Source organism: Oncorhynchus masou, unplaced genomic scaffold (genome assembly GCF_036934945.1).
Source record: "Oncorhynchus masou masou isolate Uvic2021 unplaced genomic scaffold, UVic_Omas_1.1 unplaced_scaffold_5357, whole genome shotgun sequence".
NCBI classification, from domain to species: Eukaryota; Metazoa; Chordata; class Actinopteri; order Salmoniformes; family Salmonidae; genus Oncorhynchus; species Oncorhynchus masou.
The window spans coordinates 1-19,675 of NW_027011767.1; the positions used below are offsets into that span (position 1 = coordinate 1).

Genomic DNA, 19,675 nt, shown 5'->3' on the forward strand with positions numbered 1-19,675 from the left:
CCTCTCACCCTCCCACTCCAGTTCTTGTCTCCCCTCTGACCCACCCACTCCAGTTCTAGTCTCCTTTCTCACCCTCCCACTCCAGTTCTTGTTTCTTCTCTCACCCTCCCACTCCAGTTCTTGTCTCCCCTCTGACCCACCCACTCCAGTTCTAGTCTCCTTTCTCACCCTCCCACTCCAGTTCTTGTTTCTTCTCTCACCCTCCCACTCCAGTTCTTGTCTCCTCTCTCACCCTCCCACTTCTGTTCTTGTCCCCTCTCTCACCCACTCCAGTTCTTGTCTCCCCTCTCACCCTCCCACTCCAGTTCTTGTCTCCCCTCTCACCCCAGTTCTAGTCTCCTCTCTCACCCTCCCACTCCAGTTCTAGTCTCCTCTCTCACCCTCCCACTCCAGTTCTTGTCTCCTCTCTCACCCTCCCACTCCAGTTCTTGTCTCCTCTCTCAACCTCCCACTCCAGTTCTTGTCTCCTCTCTCACCCTCCCACTCCAGTTCTTGTCTCCTCTCTCACTCTCCCACTCCAGTTCTTGTCTCCCCTCTCACGCTCCCAATCCCGTTCTTGTCTCCCCTCTCACGCTCCCACTCCAGTTCTTGTCTCCTCTCTCACCCTCCCACTCCAGTTCTTGTCTCTCTCTCACCCTCCCACTCCAGTTCTTGTCTCCTCTCTCACCCTCCCACTCCAGTTCTTGTCTCCTCTCTCACCCTCCCACTCCAGTTCTTGTCTCCCCTTTCACCCTCCCACTCATGTTCTCTTTCACCCTCCCACTCCAGTTCTCTCTCAACCTCCCACTCCAGTTCTCTCTCAACCTCCCACTCCAGTTCTCTCTCACCCTCCCACTCCAGTTCTCTCTCACCCTCCCACTCCAGTTCTCTCTCACCCTCCCACTCCAGTTCTCTCTCACCCTCCCACTCCCAGTTCTCTCTCACCCTCCCACTCCAGTTCTCTCTCACCCTCCCACTCCAGTTCTCTCTCACCCTCCCACTCCAGTTCTCTCTCACCCTCCCACTCCAGTTCTCTTTCACCCTCCCACTCCAGTTCTCTTTCACCCTCCCACTCCAGTTCTCTCTCAACCCAGTTCTTGTCTCCCCTCTCACACTCCCACTCCAGTTCTTGTCTCCTCTCTCACCCTCCCACTCCAGTTCTTGTCTCCTCTCTCACCCTCCCACTCCAGTTCTTGTCTCCTCTCACCCTCCCACTCCAGTTCTTGTTTCTTCTCTAACCCTCCCACTCCAGTTCTTGTCTCCCCTCTCACCCTCCCACTCCAATTCTTGTCTACCCTCTCACCCTCCCACTCCAGTTCTTGTCTCCTCTCTCACCCTCCCACTCCAGTTCTTGTTTCTTCTCTAACCCTCCCACTCCAGTTCTTGTCTCCTCTCTCACCCTCCAGTTCTTGTCTCCTCTCTCACCCTCCCACTCCAATTCTTGTCTCGCCTCTCACCATTCCACTCCAGTTCTTGTCTCCCCTCTAACCCTCCCACTCCAATTCTTGTCTCCCCTCTCACCCTCCCACTCCAATTCTTGTCTCCTCTCTCACCCTCCCACTCCAGTTCTTGTCTCCTCTCTCAACGTCCCACTCCAGTTCGTCTCCTCTCTCACCCTCCCACTCCAGTTCTTGTCTCCCCTCTCACACTCCCACTCCAGTTCTTGTCTCCCCTCTCACCCTCCCACTCCAGTTCTTTTTCACCCTCCCACTCCAGGTCTCTCTCACCCTCCCACTCCAGTTCTCTTTCACCCTCCCACTCCAGTTCTCTCTCACCCTCCCACTCCAGGTCTCTCTCACCCTCCCACTCCAGTTCTCTTTCACCCTCCCACTCCAGTTCTCTCTCACCCTCCCACTCCAGTTCTCTTTCACCCTCCCACTCCAGTTCTTGTCTCCCCTCTCACCCTCCCACTCCAGTTCTTGTCTCCCCTCTCACCCTCCCACTCCAGTTCTTGTCTCCTCTCTCACCCTCCCACTTCTGTTCTTGTCCCCACTCTCACCCACTCACCCCAGTTCTTGTCTCCTCTCTCACCCACTCACTCCAGTTCTTGTCTCCTCTCTCACCCACTCACTCCAGTTCTTGTTTCTTCTCTCACCCTCCCACTCCAGTTCTTGTTTCTTCTCTAACCCTCCCACTCCAGTTCTTGTCTCCTCTCTCACCCTCCCACTCCAGTTCTTGTCTCCTCTCTCACCCTCCCACTCCAGTTCTTGTCTCCTCTCTCACCCTCCCACTCCAGTTCTTGTTTCTTCTCTAACCCTCCCACTCCAGTTCTTGTCTCCCCTCTCACCCTCCCACTCCAATTCTTGTCTACCCTCTCACCCTCCCACTCCAGTTCTTGTCTCCTCTCTCACCCTCCCACTCCAGTTCTTGTTTCTTCTCTAACCCTCCCACTCCAGTTCTTGTCTCCTCTCTCACCCTCCAGTTCTTGTCTCCTCTCTCACCCTCCCACTCCAATTCTTGTCTCGCCTCTCACCATTCCACTCCAGTTCTTGTCTCCCCTCTAACCCTCCCACTCCAATTCTTGTCTCCCTCTCACCTCCCACTCCAATTCTTGTCTCTCTCTCACCCTCCCACTCCAGTTCTTGTCTCCTCTCTCAACGTCCCACTCCAGTTCGTCTCCTCTCTCACCCTCCCACTCCAGTTCTTGTCTCCCCTCTCACACTCCCACTCCAGTTCTTGTCTCCCCTCTCACCCTCCCACTCCAGTTCTTTTTCACCCTCCCACTCCAGGTCTCTCTCACCCTCCCACTCCAGTTCTCTTTCACCCTCCCACTCCAGTTCTCTCTCACCCTCCCACTCCAGGTCTCTCTCACCCTCCCACTCCAGTTCTCTTTCACCCTCCCACTCCAGTTCTCTCTCACCCTCCCACTCCAGTTCTCTTTCACCCTCCCACTCCAGTTCTTGTCTCCCCCTCTCACCCTCCCACTCCAGTTCTTGTCTCCCCTCTCACCCTCCCACTCCAGTTCTTGTCTCCTCTCTCACCCTCCCACTTCTGTTCTTGTCCCCACTCTCACCCACTCACCCCAGTTCTTGTCTCCTCTCTCACCCACTCACTCCAGTTCTTGTCTCCTCTCTCACCCACTCACTCCAGTTCTTGTTTCTTCTCTCACCCTCCCACTCCAGTTCTTGTTTCTTCTCTAACCCTCCCACTCCAGTTCTTGTCTCCTCTCTCACCCTCCAGTTCTTGTCTCCTCTCTCACCCTCCCACTCCAATTCTTGTCTCCCCTCTCACCCTCCCACTCCAGTTCTTGTCTCCTCTCTCACCCTCCCACTCCAGTTCTTGTCTCCTCTCTCACCCTCCCATTCCAGTTATTGTCTCCCCTCCCACTCCAGTTCTTGTCCCCTTTCTCACCCTCCCACTTCTGTTCTTGTCCCCTCTCTCACCCACTCCAGTTCTTGTCTCCCCTCTCACCCTCCCACTCCAGTTCTTGTCTCCCCTCTCACCCTCCCACTCCAGTTCTTGTCTCCCCTCTCACCCTCCCACTCCAGTTATTGTCTCCCCTCTCACCCTCCCACTCCAGTTATTGTCTCCCCTCTCACCCTCCCACTCCAGTTCTTGTCTCCCCTCTCACCCTCCCACTCCAGTTCTTGTCTCCCCTCTCACCCTCCCACTCCAGTTCTTGTCTCCCCTCTCACCCTCCCACTCCAGTTCTGGTCTCCCCTCTCACCCTCCCACTCCAGTTCTGGTCTCCCCTCTCACCCTCCCACTCCAGTTCTGGTCTCCCCTCTCACCCTCCCACTCCAGTTCTGGTCTCCCCTCTCACCCTCCCACTCCAGTTCTGGTCTCCCCTCTCACCCTCCCACTCCAGTTCTGGTCTCCCCTCTCACCCTCCCACTCCAGTTCTGGTCTCCCCTCTCACCCTCCCACTCCAGTTCTGGTCTCCCCTCTCACCCTCCCACTCCAGTTCTCTTTCACCCTCCCACTCCAGTTCTCTTTCACCCTCCCACTCCAGTTCTCTTTCACCCTCCCACTCCAGTTCTCTTTCACCCTCCCACTCCAGTTCTTTTTCACCCTCCCACTCCAGTTATTTTTCACCCTCCCACACCAGTTCTCTCTCACCCTGCCACTCCAGTTCTCTCTCACCCTCCCACTCCAGTTCTCTCTCACCCTGCCACTCCAGTTCTCTCTCACCCTCCCACTCCAGTTCTCTCTCACCCTCCCACTCCAGTTCTCTCTCACCCTCCCACTCCAGTTCTCTCTCACCCTCCCACTCCAGTTCTCTCTCACCCTCCCACTCCAGTTCTTGTCTCCCCTCTCACCCTCCCACTCCAGTTCTGGTCTCCCCTCTCACCCTCCCACTCCAGTTCTGGTCTCCCCTCTCACCCTCCCACTCCAGTTCTGGTCTCCCTCTCACCCTCCCACTCCAGTTCTCTTTCACCCTCCCACTCCAGTTCTCTTTCACCCTCCCACTCCAGTTCTCTTTCACCCTCCCACTCCAGTTCTCTTTCACCCTCCCACTCCAGTTCTCTTTCACCCTCCCACTCCAGTTCTTTTTCACCCTCCCACTCCAGTTATTTTTCACCCTCCCACTCCAGTTCTCTCTCACCCTCCCACTCCAGTTCTCTCTCACCCTGCCACTCCAGTTCTCTCTCACCCTCCCACTCCAGTTCTCTCTCACCCTCCCACTCCAGTTCTCTCTCACCCTCCCACTCCAGTTCTCTCTCACCCTCCCACTACAGTTCTTGTCTCCCCTCTCACCCTCCCACTCCAGTTCTTGTCTCCTCTCTCAACCTCCCACTCCAGTTCTTGTTTCTTCTCTCAACCTCCCACTCCAGTTCTTGTTTCTTCTCTAACCCTCCCACTCCAGTTCTTGTCTCCTCTCTCACCCTCCCACTCCAGTTCTTGTTTCTTCTCTAACCCTCCCAATCCAGTTCCTGTCTCCTCTCTCACCCTCCCACTCCAGTTCTTGTCTCCTCTCTCACCCTCCCACTCCAGTTCTTGTTTCTTCTCTAACCCTCCCACTCCAGCTCTTGTCTCCCCTCTCACCCTCCCACTCCAGTTCTTGTCTCCCCTCTCACCCTCCCACTCCAGTTCTTGTCTCCCATCTCACCCTCCCACTCCAGTTCTTGTCTCCCCTCTCACCCTCCCACTCCAGTTCTTGTCTCCCCTCTCACTCCAGTTCTTGTCTCCTCTCTCACCCTCCCATTCCAGTTCTTGTCTCCCCTCCCACTCCAGTTCTTGTCCCCTTTCTCACCCTCCCACTTCTGTTCTTGTCTCCCCTCTCACCCTCCCATTCCAGTTCTGGTCTCCCCTCTCACCCTCCCACTCCAGTTCTGGTCTCCCCTCTCACCCTCCCACTCCAGTTCTGGTCTCCCCTCTCACCCTCCCACTCCAGTTCTGGTCTCCCCTCTCACCCTCCCACTCCAGTTCTCTTTCACCCTCCCACTCCAGTTCTCTTTCACCCTCCCACTCCAGTTCTCTTTCACCCTCCCACTCCAGTTCTCTTTCACCCTCCCACTCCAGTTCTCTTTCACCCTCCCACTCCAGTTCTCTCTCACCCTCCCACTCCAGTTCTCTCTCACCCTCCCACTCCAGTTCTCTCTCACCCTCCCACTCCAGTTCTCTCTCACCCTCCCACTCCAGTTCTTGTCTCCTCTCTCACCCTCCCACTTCTGTTCTTGTCCCCTCTCTCACCCACTCACCCCAGTTATTGTCTCCTCTCTCACCCTCCCACTCCAGTTCTTGTCTCCTCTCTCACCCTCCCACTCCAGTTCTTGTCTCCCCTCTCACCCTCCCACTCCAGTTCTTGTCTCCCCTCTCACTCCAGTTCTTGTCTCCTCTCTCACCCTCCCACTCCAGTTTTTGTCTCCCCTCTCACTCCAGTTATTGTCTACCCTCTCACCCTCCCACTCCAGTTCTTGTCTCCCCTCTCACTCCAGTTCTTGTCTCCTCTCTCACCCTCCCACTCCAGTTCTTGTCTCCTCTCTCACCCTCCAGTTCTTGTCTCCCCTCTCACCCTCCCACTCCAGTTCTTGTCTCCTCTCTCACCCTCCCACTCCAATTCTTGTCTCCCCTCTCACCCTCCCACTCCAGTTCTTGTCTCCCCTCTCACCCTCCCACTCCAGTTCTTGTCTCCCCTCTCACCCTCCCACTCCAGTTCTTGTCTCCCCTCTCACCCTCCCACTCCAGTTCTTGTCTCCTCTCTCACCCTCCCACTCCAGTTCTTGTCTCCTCTCTCACCCTCCCATTCCAGTTATTGTCTCCCCTCCCACTCCAGTTCTTGTCCCCTTTCTCACCCTCCCACTTCTGTTCTTGTCCCCTCTCTCACCCACTCCAGTTCTTGTCTCCTCTCACCCTCCCACTCCAGTTCTTGTCTCCCCTCTCACCCTCCCACTCCAGTTCTTGTCTCCCCTCTCACCCTCCCACTCCAGTTCTTGTCTCCCCTCTCACCCTCCCACTCCAGTTCTTGTCTCCCCTCTCACCCTCCCACTCCAGTTCTTGTCTCCCTCTCACCCTCCCACTCCAGTTATTGTCTCCCCTCTCACCCTCCCACTCCAGTTCTTGTCTCCCTCTCACCCTCCCACTCCAGTTATTGTCTCCCCTCTCACCCTCCCACTCCAGTTATTGTCTCCCCTCTCACCATCCCACTCCAGTTCTTGTCTCCCCTCTCACCCTCCCACTCCAGTTCTTGTCTCCCCTCTCACCCTCCCACTCCAGTTCTTGTCTCCCCTCTCACCCTCCAGTTCTGGTCTCCCCTCTCACCCTCCCACTCCAGTTCTGGTCTCCCTCTCACCCTCCCACTCCAGTTCTGGTCTCCCCTCTCACCCTCCCACTCCAGTTCTGGTCTCCCCTCTCACCCTCCCACTTCAGTTCTGGTCTCCCCTCTCACCCTCCCACTCCAGTTCTCTTTCACCCTCCCACTCCAGTTCTCTTTCACCCTCCCACTCCAGTTCTCTTTCACCCTCCCACTCCAGTTCTCTTTCACCCTCCCACTCCAGTTCTCTCTCACCCTCCCACTCCAGTTCTCTCTCACCCTCCCACTCCAGTTCTCTCTCACCCTCCCACTCCAGTTCTCTCTCACCCTCCCACTCCAGTTCTCTCTCACCCTCCCACTCCAGTTCTCTCTCACCCTCCCACTCCAGTTCTCTCTCACCCTCCCACTCCAGTTCTCTTTCACCCTCCCACTCCAGTTCTTGTCTCCCCTCTCACCCTCCCACTCCAGTTCTTGTCTCCCCTCTCACCCTCCCACTCCAGTTCTTGTCTCCCCTCTCACCCTCCCACTCCAGTTCTTGTCTCCCCTCTCACCCTCCCACTCCAGTTCTTGTCTCCCCTCTCACCCTCCCACTCCAGTTCTTGTCTCCCCTCTCACCCTCCCACTCCAGTTCTTGTCTCCCCTCTCACCCTCCCACTTCTGTTCTTGTCCCCTCTCTCACCCACTCACCCCAGTTATTGTCTCCTCTCTCACCCTCCCACTCCAGTTCTTGTCTCCTCTCTCACCCTCCCACTCCAGTTCTTGTCTCCCCTCTCACCCTCCCACTCCAGTTCTTGTCTCCCCTCTCACTCCAGTTATTGTCTACCCTCTCACCCTCCCACTCCAGTTCTTGTCTCCCCTCTCACTCCAGTTCTTGTCTCCTCTCTCACCCTCCCACTCCAGTTCTTGTCTCCTCTCTCACCCTCCCACTCCAGTTCTTGTCTCCTCTCTCACCCTCCAGTTCTTGTCTCCCCTCTCACCCTCCCACTCCAGTTCTTGTCTCCTCTCTCACCCTCCCACTCCAATTCTTGTCTCCCCTCTCACCCTCCCATTCCAGTTCTTGTCTCCCCTCTCACCCTCCCACTCCAGTTCTTGTCTCCTCTCTCACCCTCCCACTTCTGTTCTTGTCCCCTCTCTCACCCACTCACCCCAGTTCTTGTCTCCTCTCTCACCCTCCCACTCCAGTTCTTGTCTCCCCTCTCACCCTCCCACTCCAGTTCTTGTCTCCCCTCTCCCTCCAGTTCTTGTCTCCTCTCTCACCCTCCCACTCCAGTTCTTGTCTCCTCTCTCCCTCCAGTTATTGTCTCCCCTCTCACCCTCCCACTCCAGTTCTTGTCTCCCCTCTCACTCCAGTTCTTGTCTCCCCTCTCACCCTCCCACTCCAGTTCTTGTGTCCTCTCTCACCCTCCAGTTCTTGTCTCCCCTCTCACCCTCCCACTCCAGTTCTTGTCTCACCTCTCACCCTCCCACTCCAGTTCTTGTCTCCCCTCTCACCCTCCCACTCCAGTTCTTGTCTCCCCTCTCACCCTCCCACTCCAGTTCTTGTCTCCTCTCTCACCCTCCCACTCCAGTTCTTGTCTCCTCTCTCACCCTCCCACTCCAGTTCTTGTCTCCCCTCCCACTCCAGTTCTTGTCTCCCCTCTCACCCTCCCACTCCAGTTCTTGTCTCCCCTCTCCCTCCAGTTCTTGTCTCCTCTCTCACCCTCCCACTCCAGTTCTTGTCTCCCCTCTCACTCCAGTTATTGTCTCCCCTCTCACCCTCCCACTCCAGTTCTTGTCTCCCCTCTCACCCTCCCACTCCAGTTCTTGTCTCCTCTCTCACCCTCCCACTCCAGTTCGTGCATGCTGTCAGGGAAGTTGCAGGACTCGCTGTCCGAGGGCGTCTCCAGGGCCTCCAGGTTGATGTCCAGCTCGGTGTCATCTTCGTCGGGTGAGAGGGCGGCGGCAGAGTACCCGGTGTCCCCTGACTTCACACTGCGGTCCGCTGAGTCGGTACGGGACAGGGTCAGGCTGAGGGTGGGCGCCACCAGACGCTTCTTCCTTATGGGGTTTTCTGACAGGGCCAGGCTGGTGGGTGGAGCTGGGGGAGTAGCACACACACAGGTATTGTGGGATATGGTGCAGTACTTTTGGAATTAGGCTTTTGCAGACTTATGGTATTAGGGATATACCTGGTCTCTCTGCATTTTCTCCTTGGGTCTCAGGACTATGGGAATCTTCAGGAAGAGGTCTGGGGGGGATACAAAATAGTTGAAACAGCTTAGTACTGCTTTCTTACCCGGTCATAACCAAAAAGCATTCTTTGCAGGGACCTAAAATATAATTTAAGATTGTCATGGTGAACAGGCTGGGGTTTACAGTTCATGAGGTCAGGGGGTAAGGTTAAAGGTCAGGGTTAGGTGTGTCTCTGACCTGGGGAACTCCTCATCCTGCCATTCCTCCCTCAGCTCCATGTCCTGGATGTAGGAAGCAGCCTTCGCCCCCTCTGGACTCCTACAGAACAGACTGCATGTCACAGTACATTCTATAGTATTGCTGTACATGCTGTAATAATCAGAAGATTCAACAACAGTCTATAGTCCTTAAGAGTCCAAATAAGACACAGTCTGGCAGACACTCTGATGAAGGCCACTGCCCAAACGCATGTACCATGTTTTTAATGTGATGATACCAAATTAATTAAGTCTTTGTAAAGTGCCTGTCAAACATTACGCATGAATCACAAGGTCGAATCATTGCAATATTGTAACAGTTTTCTTTACTTGAAGGAGAGGCGGACCAAAACGCAGCGTGGTGGTTATTCATGTTTAATTTATAAAGACACTATACATGAATAAACTAACAAAACAAGAAATGTGAAGAAAAAAAAACAGCCCTATCTGGTGCAAACACTGAGACAGGAACAATCACCCACAAAACCCAACACCAAACAGGCTACCTAAATATGGTTCCCAATCCGAGACAATGACTAACACCTGCCTCTGATTGAGAACCATATCAGGCCAAACATAGAAATAGACAAACTAGACATGTAACATAGAATGCCCACTCAGATCACACCCTGACCAAACAAAACATAGAAACATACAAAGCAAACTATGGTCAGGGTGTGACAAATATGTTCATTGGTTACCAGGGGAGAACGACTGCCCCCTCTCATTGAAACCAGGAGGTTCAAGGTTGACTGTGGTACTGCAGGCATTGTTGGCAGAAAACAGGATTATAGGGATGGGCATTTGACATGTTTTGATTGTTCTTGTACACACATAATGTGCATTTATCTATATGCCACCAGTGTGAAACAATACCTCATTTATCATAACCATTAGTACTATTTAAGATTAATTGAAACTGTAAAATCAACTGGTTATATTATATTGTGGAACACAATCTTCTAAAAGGCAGTAACCTCAGCAGGGCCGCTTGCATAGAAGCCAATGGCTGTGCAACGGCAAAGCACTGTTTTGTTCATTTAACAGACAAGCCACTCTTACTTGCCGAGCCCTTATCACAGTCAAGACACACCTTGCAAACAAGCACCCGCCCCACACACACGCACACACTGAGAAGAGTCCTCAAGTTCTCCCTCACCTCACTCCAGTGCTCAGAGAGTACACAGACACAATCATGTCCAAGTGCAGAAGAGCGAGAGAGAGAAACTAACAATGTAGGCTTGCAACTTGTCTTACTCCATGTGTGTCCTCTGGCTGTCATTGGTCTAGACTGCCTCTGCCAGTGGACACACTTGACAAGGTTTCAGGACCACTGCAAGAGTCAAACAGCACCCTCTGTGACTGTGCCTCCAGTACTCCATGGAAGAGTGGTTCACAAAAAGGCCAACACACCCTTCGACCCACCAGCTGCATGCATAATGCACCCTTGGCACATATGTACAGTATGTCTGCTGATCACTTCCCTATATTGTGCTAACGTTTCATTAGTGCTCACCTGTCATATGAATTAGACTTTACACACCGTAAAAGGAAATTGGGCTTTTAAAGTAATGACGTTCATATAGCATCACACTGTAAAGACATACAAATAAAGAATATAGACTCATTTGTAAACTGTCATAAAGGGGAATAGTCTTGGTTTAGAAGACCACCAGCTGTCACTTAGAAATTAAAACAGAGTGATAAGCAAATGCTAGGTGCATCAATAAATTGGAAAAGATAAAATAATTATAATATGTCCAACTGTAGTAAAGTGGCTGTTCCACTGATGTCAGAAGGTGAATTCACCAATTTGTAAGTCGCTCTGGATAAGAGCGTCTGCTAAATGACTTAAATGTAAATGTAAACTGTAGGCCCTATGTATAAACAAATGAAGAATCATGAAACTACAGTAAGTTTATCCATATAGTTTAAGCACTTTTCGTGTCATTGCACAGTATTAACATGATGTAAACTAACTTTGCACAACTGTGTTCAAGCCGTCAACTGGATTATACATGGCTTCCACATCAGTTTCCCCGTCTCCAACAACCTAGTTCTACTGTAGTTACACAATGCCTTTGTAAATAAAGAGACACGCCGATACACAAAGCGACTGAGCATAGCCTACCTTTCACCCTTTCCTCTGTATAAACGCGCACTCATGCAGACATCATGATAAAAAGATGAGTACAAAAAAACGTTAAAATAAATGTTGATCAAGAAGATAAGTCATTTCAAAGTCGTCAATTGTAAACACTCCGACGTTCGCACAAGTGCAGTGTTCTGACGACCCAACCACACAGCAAACAATACATTAGCTTAGCCAATCAGAGGGCTTTGTACGTGCTCCGCTGGTGACACGTTCACCACACCTGAGTGAGTGAGAACTTTCTGATCTATCACTCATCGCAACTTGTAAACACATCAAAATGAGCAGATCCGTAGATAAATAGTTGAGTATCTCAATGCAGCAGTCTCAAACTCTTCCCACACTAAAAGGAAACACATTTCGGAAACAATAACAGTTCCTGTTTACTCAACGATCATTAAAAAAACGGTATTGCCTTCTCCTGATTTTTTAAAACGAGAATGACACATCAATAGGTCCCTCTCGAGAGCCTGTATGTCTATGGTTTAATGAGTCAACCCAGCTGAACTCGTGACAGTAAGGTTGAGCTGCGTTGGTTTGTGAGATGTGGTCTGAGTATAAACTCATTATCTATTTAATTATTTAAAATGTGGGCGTCCCGTTATGACGTGATCGTTGTGGCACTGAACACCTGAACATCTTGTGAGATTGTAGCATAGGGGGTTTAAAGGGTGTGTATGTGTATGCGATTGTGTGTATCTCTGTGTTGCAACCAACCAGTGAACAGATCTCAACTCAATTGAACACTTAAGGGAGATTCTGGGCGGCTCGTGAGACAGCGTTTCCCACCACCATCTACAAAACGCCAAATTATGCAATGTCTCGTTGAACAATGGTGTCGCATCCCCCCCCAATAGCGTTCCAGACACTTGCAGAATCTTTGCCACGGCGCATTGAAGCTGTTCTGGCTCGTGGTGTCCGTTGAACAATGGTGTCGCATCCCCCAATAGCGTTCCAGACACTTGCAGAATCTTTGCCACGGCGCATTGAAGCTGTTCTGGCTCGTGGTGTCCCAACGCAATATTAAGACACGTTTTGTGTATTTTGGCAGTTACCTGTAGACGCGTGTAAAAACAATCTGTTAATAGCTGCTCGTGGTGGGAAGGGAAGACAACCTCTGTGCTCTTGCATTATTCCCGATGAAGCATGCCTTGGGTGTATACTCGGTGTTAAGGAAACCTGATATTGTAATGGCCACGGCCTGTAGAGGCAGTTATTGAAGCCTCTGCCTATAAGAGGACAGGAGTAGATAGCAGGGATTAACCAAACGCAAAGAAAGCTCCGATTCAAACTCCCTTTCCGCCAGCATTATGTCAAAATATGTTCCTTGATCACCAAACATGGAGTTACGCTGAGCAACCATCTCATTTACTCCCGTTACAGCCGGTATGTAGCCTACTTCCAAAAGACAACGGGAAAAATGCCTCTTTGACGCCAATAATCTATCTATACCTCCAACTCCAATCTATCCACCTCCGGCAGATAGATTGATGACAATATACAGAAGGGATGTGGAAGGAATTCGGAGGCAACTAATGATGACATCAGAGATACAGTGGCTGTCTTTCTGTACCTCGCAGTACGAGTATCAGACAGAGACTAAGATCAGTATGTTTCTTTCCAATTACCGGTATAGTAATAATAGGCCTAAATCAAATGTATATCTAGTGGCATTATTACATCACCCCAGACACTGTTCGTGACTCTTGTCAACAACTCACAAAATCCAGTGGTGGAAGTTGCCCTTTAGTCCATGTAAATCTTAGTTATAAAAACAAACATTGGCCATTACTAAGCCCATGCATGAATCAAAGCTTTGTCAGCTTTGCAAAGCCAGCGATTCAGCACTGAGGAAGTAATTAGAGCAGAGACTCTCAGGACGGGTGGCATCTTTGTCGTCACTACTGGCCTTGCTAGTGTCAGAGTGGCTTGTGACTTCCCATTTCTCCTTTTGTTAACCCCTGTCCATTGTTCAGAGAGTAGGTCATATGACATGGAGTCTGGAGGGGTGTAAATGAGATAGGAGATAGATATAACACTCACACTTCAATACTCCATCTTTCCCTCTAACAATTTAAATGCAATACTCCATATTTCCCTCAAGCAATTGAAAACCACTACTCCATCTTTCCCTCTAGCAATTGAAATGAGCTGAAACACTGACACCACTGTTTTTGTTTCAGGAAACCCACACCGCTATGAGCGTCACTTCACATTTGCTACACACATTGGTTGTGAAACTATGGGTTTCCACCGAATAAACTAGCAAAGTGGTTTAATCACTTACCCATTTAGCATGTACTGGTCCCCCTGCTCTGTATAGGTCCCCATACCATCCACCCTGTGAGTGAGATCAGATGATTATTTCAGCACTGAATGGGTACCTCCAGGAACTAGTGTTTCTTGCAAAACAAGACAGCCTGCTGGCTCATCTGCCTTTCTCATGAGGAAGTCTGTTGATGTGGGTGTGTGTGTTTGTGTGGATGTGTGTCTATGTCAGTGAATTCACCCTCTTCCTGTCCCTACAGGTTTTTCTGCATTTCAGCAGGACCTGTTGTGGTTGCTTCCCTATTGCCTAAGGCTAAGCTCACCTGGGCAGCTATGGTGCTTAGTCGGCAGATTGAAACATGTTTAGCTAGAGCCTCGCAGATAGAAATGCACTGCATAGAATAAACAGAAACATTTGTACTCTGCATAATGGAGGCTTGTCCAGTCTATACATTTCATTTCTATCTGCAGCGTTCTAAACATTGCATCCCATTGAATGTGCCTCAGTTCTCCCAGTCAGGGAGGAGTAAGGACAATAGGGAGGTAGGCTTGGGCGATATTCCGTTTATACCAGGGTATTTAGAAAAATACCAACGGTATGATTTTCAATACCATTACTTGGGTTGGGGCCACCAGCGCCCGCAGGGCCTGCCGCGTTGCAACTTAAGTATAACTATAAGAAATACATGATATCCAGCTCAGGGCTCCAGCTATGCATTTGGTTTGCTAACTTGCTAAGTGGCTAGATGTCAAGATCAAGCTTCTTGGTTACAGTAGAAACATTCAATGCCCTCCTGGATCAAGACCCCTGTTGACTAATTTATTTTGTGCGTAAAAAATAAGTGTGCACTTCCAGTACAACATAAACCCCAGTGTGGTACAGAAACAGTATGAACATTTGGACACGGCCAAACTCTAGAAGAAGGTAGACAGTAGACACCACACTGGGAGGAACCTCCATGGTCCCAACATCACAACTACTGAGTTGAAATAACATGGACAAAACAGGATAAGAAACTTTAATTAAATTAAATCCTTTTCAACATTTCAGGTGAAACCATTACATTTCTAACTGTAAAACTTTAGTCAGCTGGTTTCCAAATCATTAAAAAGGTCAAACTGACAATCACTTGATTGTCCTTCATAACATAACATCTGCTAATGGTCTAACCTTGACTGAAATCTAATCTACCTTTCAGTGCAGAATATGGCTACATCTCAAACACTGTTCTCATCAGTTGAGCATTTTATGAAATAAACAGTCATTTAATTAGACTACATCAGGCCTGGAAGTACCTTGGTTCTGGGGAGTCCTAGTTTCAGATAATATATCAAAGTATTATATTCAAATTAACATGACATCAGCAATATCATTGGTACCAAGTGTTTTAACACAATCCAACGGAAGTTACTGTATCTTCGTGCGATACAATTGCATATAATCAGATAATTCTTAAATACATTATGTTTACATACATTTGCAGTATACAAAATCTTTCATTTGGGGAAGATACAGTATTATAATGGTGTTTTGAATCAGAAGAACATTCAAAACTGATTTATTATCAATAAAACAGTTAAGGAATAATGTCTAGCTATCTCTAGCAATAATTATTCAACACAAACACTTTACTTCAACGTCAAACTGCTTATCAATTATGTCAAATCAACACTGCATATCATGCAGAGTAACACTTCATTTGGACAGTCCATTTGTAGATGCTCTACAGACTCACATTTCAACTAACTATGTACTAACCAAGCCCTAAACTTAACTCTGACCCTAATCCCAACTCTAACTATTAACCCTTACCCTAAGCTTAATAAGCCGTTGCTTATCAACAGATGGTCAAACTATCTTCAGCCGGACTATCCAAATAAAGTGGGGCCACATATTGGTTTAGGCATCTATCACAAAGATCTTCCTATACACATTAGTATAGGGCACAGTGCCTAGATGTCAAGATCAAGCTCCTTGGTTACAGTAGACATTCAATGCCCTCCTGGATCAAGATCCCTGTTGCCTTAGTAAGCAGACCACATATTGGTTTAGGCATCTATCACAAAAATGTTCATATACACATTAGTCTAGGCTGCACACACACTCTTGGGGAGAAGAGAGAGAGTGGATCTATTTTCTCAAATCTACAGCAAAATCTATTTTTCCCGGAAACATAACAACTGGGATTATTTTTCCATTAACAGAGTTCCCAATTAAATGTCTTATTCCCATTCAAGGATGAAAGCATTGGTGTCACTAATATTTTTTTATTTAACCTTTATTTAACTAGGCAAGTCAGTTAAGAACAAATTCTTATTACAATGACGGCCTACCCCGGCCAAACCTTAACCCGGACGACGTTGGGACAATTGTGCGCAGCCCTATGGGACTCCCAATCACGACCAGTTGTGATACAGCCAGGAATCAAACCAGGGTATGTAGTGACGCCTCTACCACTGAGATGCAGTGCCTTGGACCGCTACGCCACTCGGGAACCCCCTCCCCCCATATAAAGCACAGGTGCCACTAACGCAAAGCACGGGTGTCACTAACGCAAAGCACGGGTGTCACTAACGTAAAGCACGGGTGTCACTAACGTAAAGCACGGGTGTCACTAACGTAAAGCACGGGTGTCACTAACGTAAAGCACGGGTGTCACTAACGTAAAGCACGGGTGCCACTAACGTAAAGCACGGGTGCCACTAACGTAAAGCACGGGTGCCACTAACGTAAAGCACGGGTGCCACTAATATTTTCAATGCATTTCCATCATCTCCAATATGATTGCCAGTGGATTGTTTACTCCTCTGGATTGGGAACAGTGGGCCTCCCAGTCCTCGTCCCAGCGGATCAATGTTGTGCCGAGCTCAACACCCTGCACAGTCACAAACAACCTGTACTGGTCTGAATCCTGTTGCGAGAACTCTGGCCATCCAGCTGTTATACAGGTTAGTGAGCTTGGGTGCTCCACTGACCACCAGGAGTGTGAGTGACATCAGAGTCCCCCTGCGTTCTCCTCTTCACTGGCCATCTTGCTGAACTTCTCCGTCAGAGCTTCAGCGCTGATCTTGGGCAGTCCGTTGTCAAGGGGACAGCCCTCCACCAGACTGTTCATAGGGGTGGGGGGGAAGTAGGAGTCCTCCTCTATCCCAGCGTCCTCAGTGCACGCTCGTTGCTGTGGTACCTCGTAACTCTCCTCTAGGGTCCCACAATGCACCTCTCTTCGCTCCCTGTCCCTCAGGAAGTCCTTGATGATGGGCAGCACCTTCTTCCTGGAGGCCAACGTGTTGCCCTGGAGGTAAGCCCTGATGTCCGAGTAAGGGCTGCTCATTGGACTCAGGCTCAGACTGGGTCTCCGGGCTTGCTCCAAGGCTTGGCTCATCTGCAGGACAACAAAGACCATTCAGTTGATCATGTAAAAAAATACATTGTAAAAAACAACCCTGGCAACCCAAAGCTTACTATCAACTCTTCATAATGACTTACTTTAACTCTAGTCAACTCTATGGGATCATGTCTGATTAGGATGGTGGAGTTCCTACCTCCCCCCTGTAGAGGGTGCTGGAGCTGTAGACAGCCAGCTGCCTGAAGGGTTCCTTGTTATCGTTGAAGGAGATCGTCATGGCCACCACCAGGTTGTAGCTGTGCTTGTGGCAGAACTCACAGAGCTCTTGCTGTAAGCTTTGCCTCTGTAGAAAAGCCTGAGGGACAACATTTATAGATATTACAGTTTGTTTGTGAATCTCAGTATAAACTCAAGTGCAGCTGTTGAGTCCCTTTATAAGTTCACATGAAGAGACAGGCACAGGGTTAGTGCCTTTTTACTTGTGGGTGGTTCCACCTGATTGGACATGTGGGGGGGTGATCTTCATGAACTAGGTGAAACGTCCCACCTTCACATTTTGAGTGTTTGAAGGGTGCGTCAGGCAGTAACACAGGGAAGTGTCTGAAGGGTGCGTCAGGCAGTAACACAGGGAAGTGTCTGAAGGGTGCGTCAGGCAGTAACACAGGGAAGTGTCTGAAGGGTGCGTCAGGCAGTAACACAGGGAAGTGTCTGAAGGGTGCGTCAGGCAGTAGCACAGGGAAGTGTCTGAAGGGTGTGTCAGGCAGTAACAACAGGGAAGTGTCTGAAGGGTGCGTCAGGCAGTAACAACAGAGAAGTATCTGAAGGGTGCGTCAGGCAGTAACACGGGGAAGTGTCTGAAGGGTGCGTCAGGCAGTAACACAGGGAAGTGTGAAGGGTGCGTCAGGCAGTAACAACAGGGAAGTGTCTGAAGGGTGCGTCAGGCAGTAACACAGGGAAGTGTCTGAAGGGTGCGTCAGGCAGTAACAGAGAAGTGTCTGAAGGGTGCGTCAGGCAGTAACAGAGAAGTGTCTGAAGGGTGCGTCAGGCAGTAACAACAGGGAAGTGTCTGAAGGGTGCGTCAGGCAGTAACAGAGAAGTGTCTGAAGGGTGCGTCAGGCAGTAACAGAGAAGTGTCTGAAGGGTGCGTCAGGCAGTAACAACAGAGAAGTGTCTGAAGGGTGCGTCAGGCAGTAACACAGGGAAGTGTCTGAAGGGTGCGTCAGGCAGTAACACAGGGAAGTGTCTGAAGGGTGCGTCAGGCAGTAACACGGGGAAGTGTCTGAAGGGTGCGTCAGGCAGTAACAACATATATTTCCGGTTCCGGTTGGAGCGAGCGGTCGCATCTACACTTCGGTCCGCAGGTAGTATAACTTTTCATTACATTTCATTACATTTCGTTATAGTACAACGGTTTGATTTGTCTTATCTTAGCAATTTCTTCTTAGCTAGCTACATAGCCGTCTTTGTATCAACGACAATTGCATATTATCGTATTTCGTCGTCCTAACGTATCTGCCCAGCAGCTAGCTAAGCAGCTAGCTAACATCCACTGTCCACTAGCACTGTAGAAACTATTACACTCAACTGAACGACTCGATTAGCGTAGTGTCAGCTAGCTACATAGTTGTCTTCGCTGTCTTCGTATCCAAGATAATTGTGCAGTTTAGAGTGTGTAGACTTAGAGTGATTATCTTAATTTACCGAGGTTAGCTAGCCAGCTATTTGTCGTCCTTAACGTAGGAAATGCTGCTAGCTAGCTAGCCAACAGCTAGCCAACCTCTACCGAATTGAACTCCAACTACCCGGTCAACATTCCGTCGCTCCACAGGTAGTATCACATTTTTCATTTCACTTCATTACAGTACAACGGTTTGATTTGTTTGATCGTAGCTAGCCAGCTACATAGCCGTCTTTGTATCTAAGACAATTGTGTAGTCTAGAGCGATTTTCTAGGTTAGCTGGCCAGCTATTGTCGTTCTTTCAACGTAGCTAGCCAGCTAGCCCCGAATAGCAGCACTGTAGTAACTATTACAGTACAACGGTTTGTTTTGTTTGATCGTAGCTAGCTAGCTACATAGCCGTCTTTGTATCTAAGACAATTGTGTAGCCTAGAGCGATTTTCTAGGTTAGCTGGCCAGCTATTGTCATTCTCTTAACGTAGCTAGCCAGCTAGCCCCCGAATAGCAGCACTGTAGTAACTATTACAGTACAACGGTTTGTTTTGTTTGATCGTAGCTAGCTAGCTACATAGCCGTCTTTGTATCTAAGTCAATTGTTTAGCCTAGAGCGATTTTCTAGGTTAGCTACTTCGCAGCCACTACCAGCTAGCCTACTCCAGCAGTACTGTATCATTTCAATCATTTTAGTCTATAAGATTCTTGCTACGTAAGCTTAACTTTCTGAACATTCGAGACGTGTAGTCCATTTGTTATTCCAATCTCCTTTGCATTAGCGTAGCCTCTTCTGTACCCTGTCAACTATGTGTCTATCTATCCCTGTTCTCTCCTCTCTGCACAGACCATACAAACGCTCCACACCGCGTGGCCGCGGCCACCCTAATCTGGTGGTCCCAGCGCGCACGACCCACGTGGAGTTCCTGGTCTCCGGTAGCCTCTGGAACTGCCGATCTGCGGCCAACAAGGCAGAGTTCATCTCAGCCTATGCCTCCCTCCAGTCCCTCGACTTCCTGGCACTGACGGAAACATGGATCACCACAGATAACACTGCTACTCCTACTGCTCTCTCTTCGTCCGCCCACGTGTTCTCGCACACCCCGAGAGCTTCTGGTCAGCGGGGTGGTGGCACC

General features: G+C 49.8%; 2 protein-coding genes across 4 annotated transcripts; both read right to left on the bottom strand.

Annotated features, from left to right (window-relative positions):
• Positions 1-8,409: 8,409 nt before the first annotated feature.
• Positions 8,410-13,728, bottom strand: LOC135535949 (bcl-2/adenovirus E1B 19 kDa-interacting protein 2-like protein). Of its 3 annotated transcripts, none has more exons than XM_064962350.1 (4): positions 13,542-13,728; positions 9,083-9,175; positions 8,842-8,900; positions 8,410-8,750 (listed from the first exon to the last, which is right to left on the bottom strand). In XM_064962350.1, exons 1-4 carry the CDS (start codon positions 13,583-13,585, stop codon positions 8,425-8,427), a joined length of 522 nt encoding a protein of 173 aa, XP_064818422.1. In that variant the 5' UTR covers positions 13,586-13,728; the 3' UTR covers positions 8,410-8,424. The 3 variants fall into 3 exon arrangements, with proteins under 3 accessions (XP_064818422.1, XP_064818423.1, XP_064818424.1); XM_064962351.1 differs by having other exon boundaries at positions 9,083-9,163; positions 13,542-13,726; XM_064962352.1 differs by lacking the exon at positions 13,542-13,728 and adding an exon at positions 11,234-11,886 and having other exon boundaries at positions 9,083-9,163.
• A 799-nt stretch (positions 13,729-14,527) lies between these two features.
• On the bottom strand, positions 14,528-17,561 carry LOC135535948 (exopolyphosphatase PRUNE1-like). The gene is made up of 2 exons (XM_064962349.1): positions 17,066-17,561; positions 14,528-16,905 (listed from the first exon to the last, which is right to left on the bottom strand). The coding sequence occupies exons 1-2, from the start codon at positions 17,144-17,146 to the stop codon at positions 16,519-16,521; spliced, it is 468 nt and encodes a 155-aa protein (XP_064818421.1). The 5' UTR covers positions 17,147-17,561; the 3' UTR covers positions 14,528-16,518.
• Between the last annotated feature and the right edge of the window lie 2,114 nt (positions 17,562-19,675).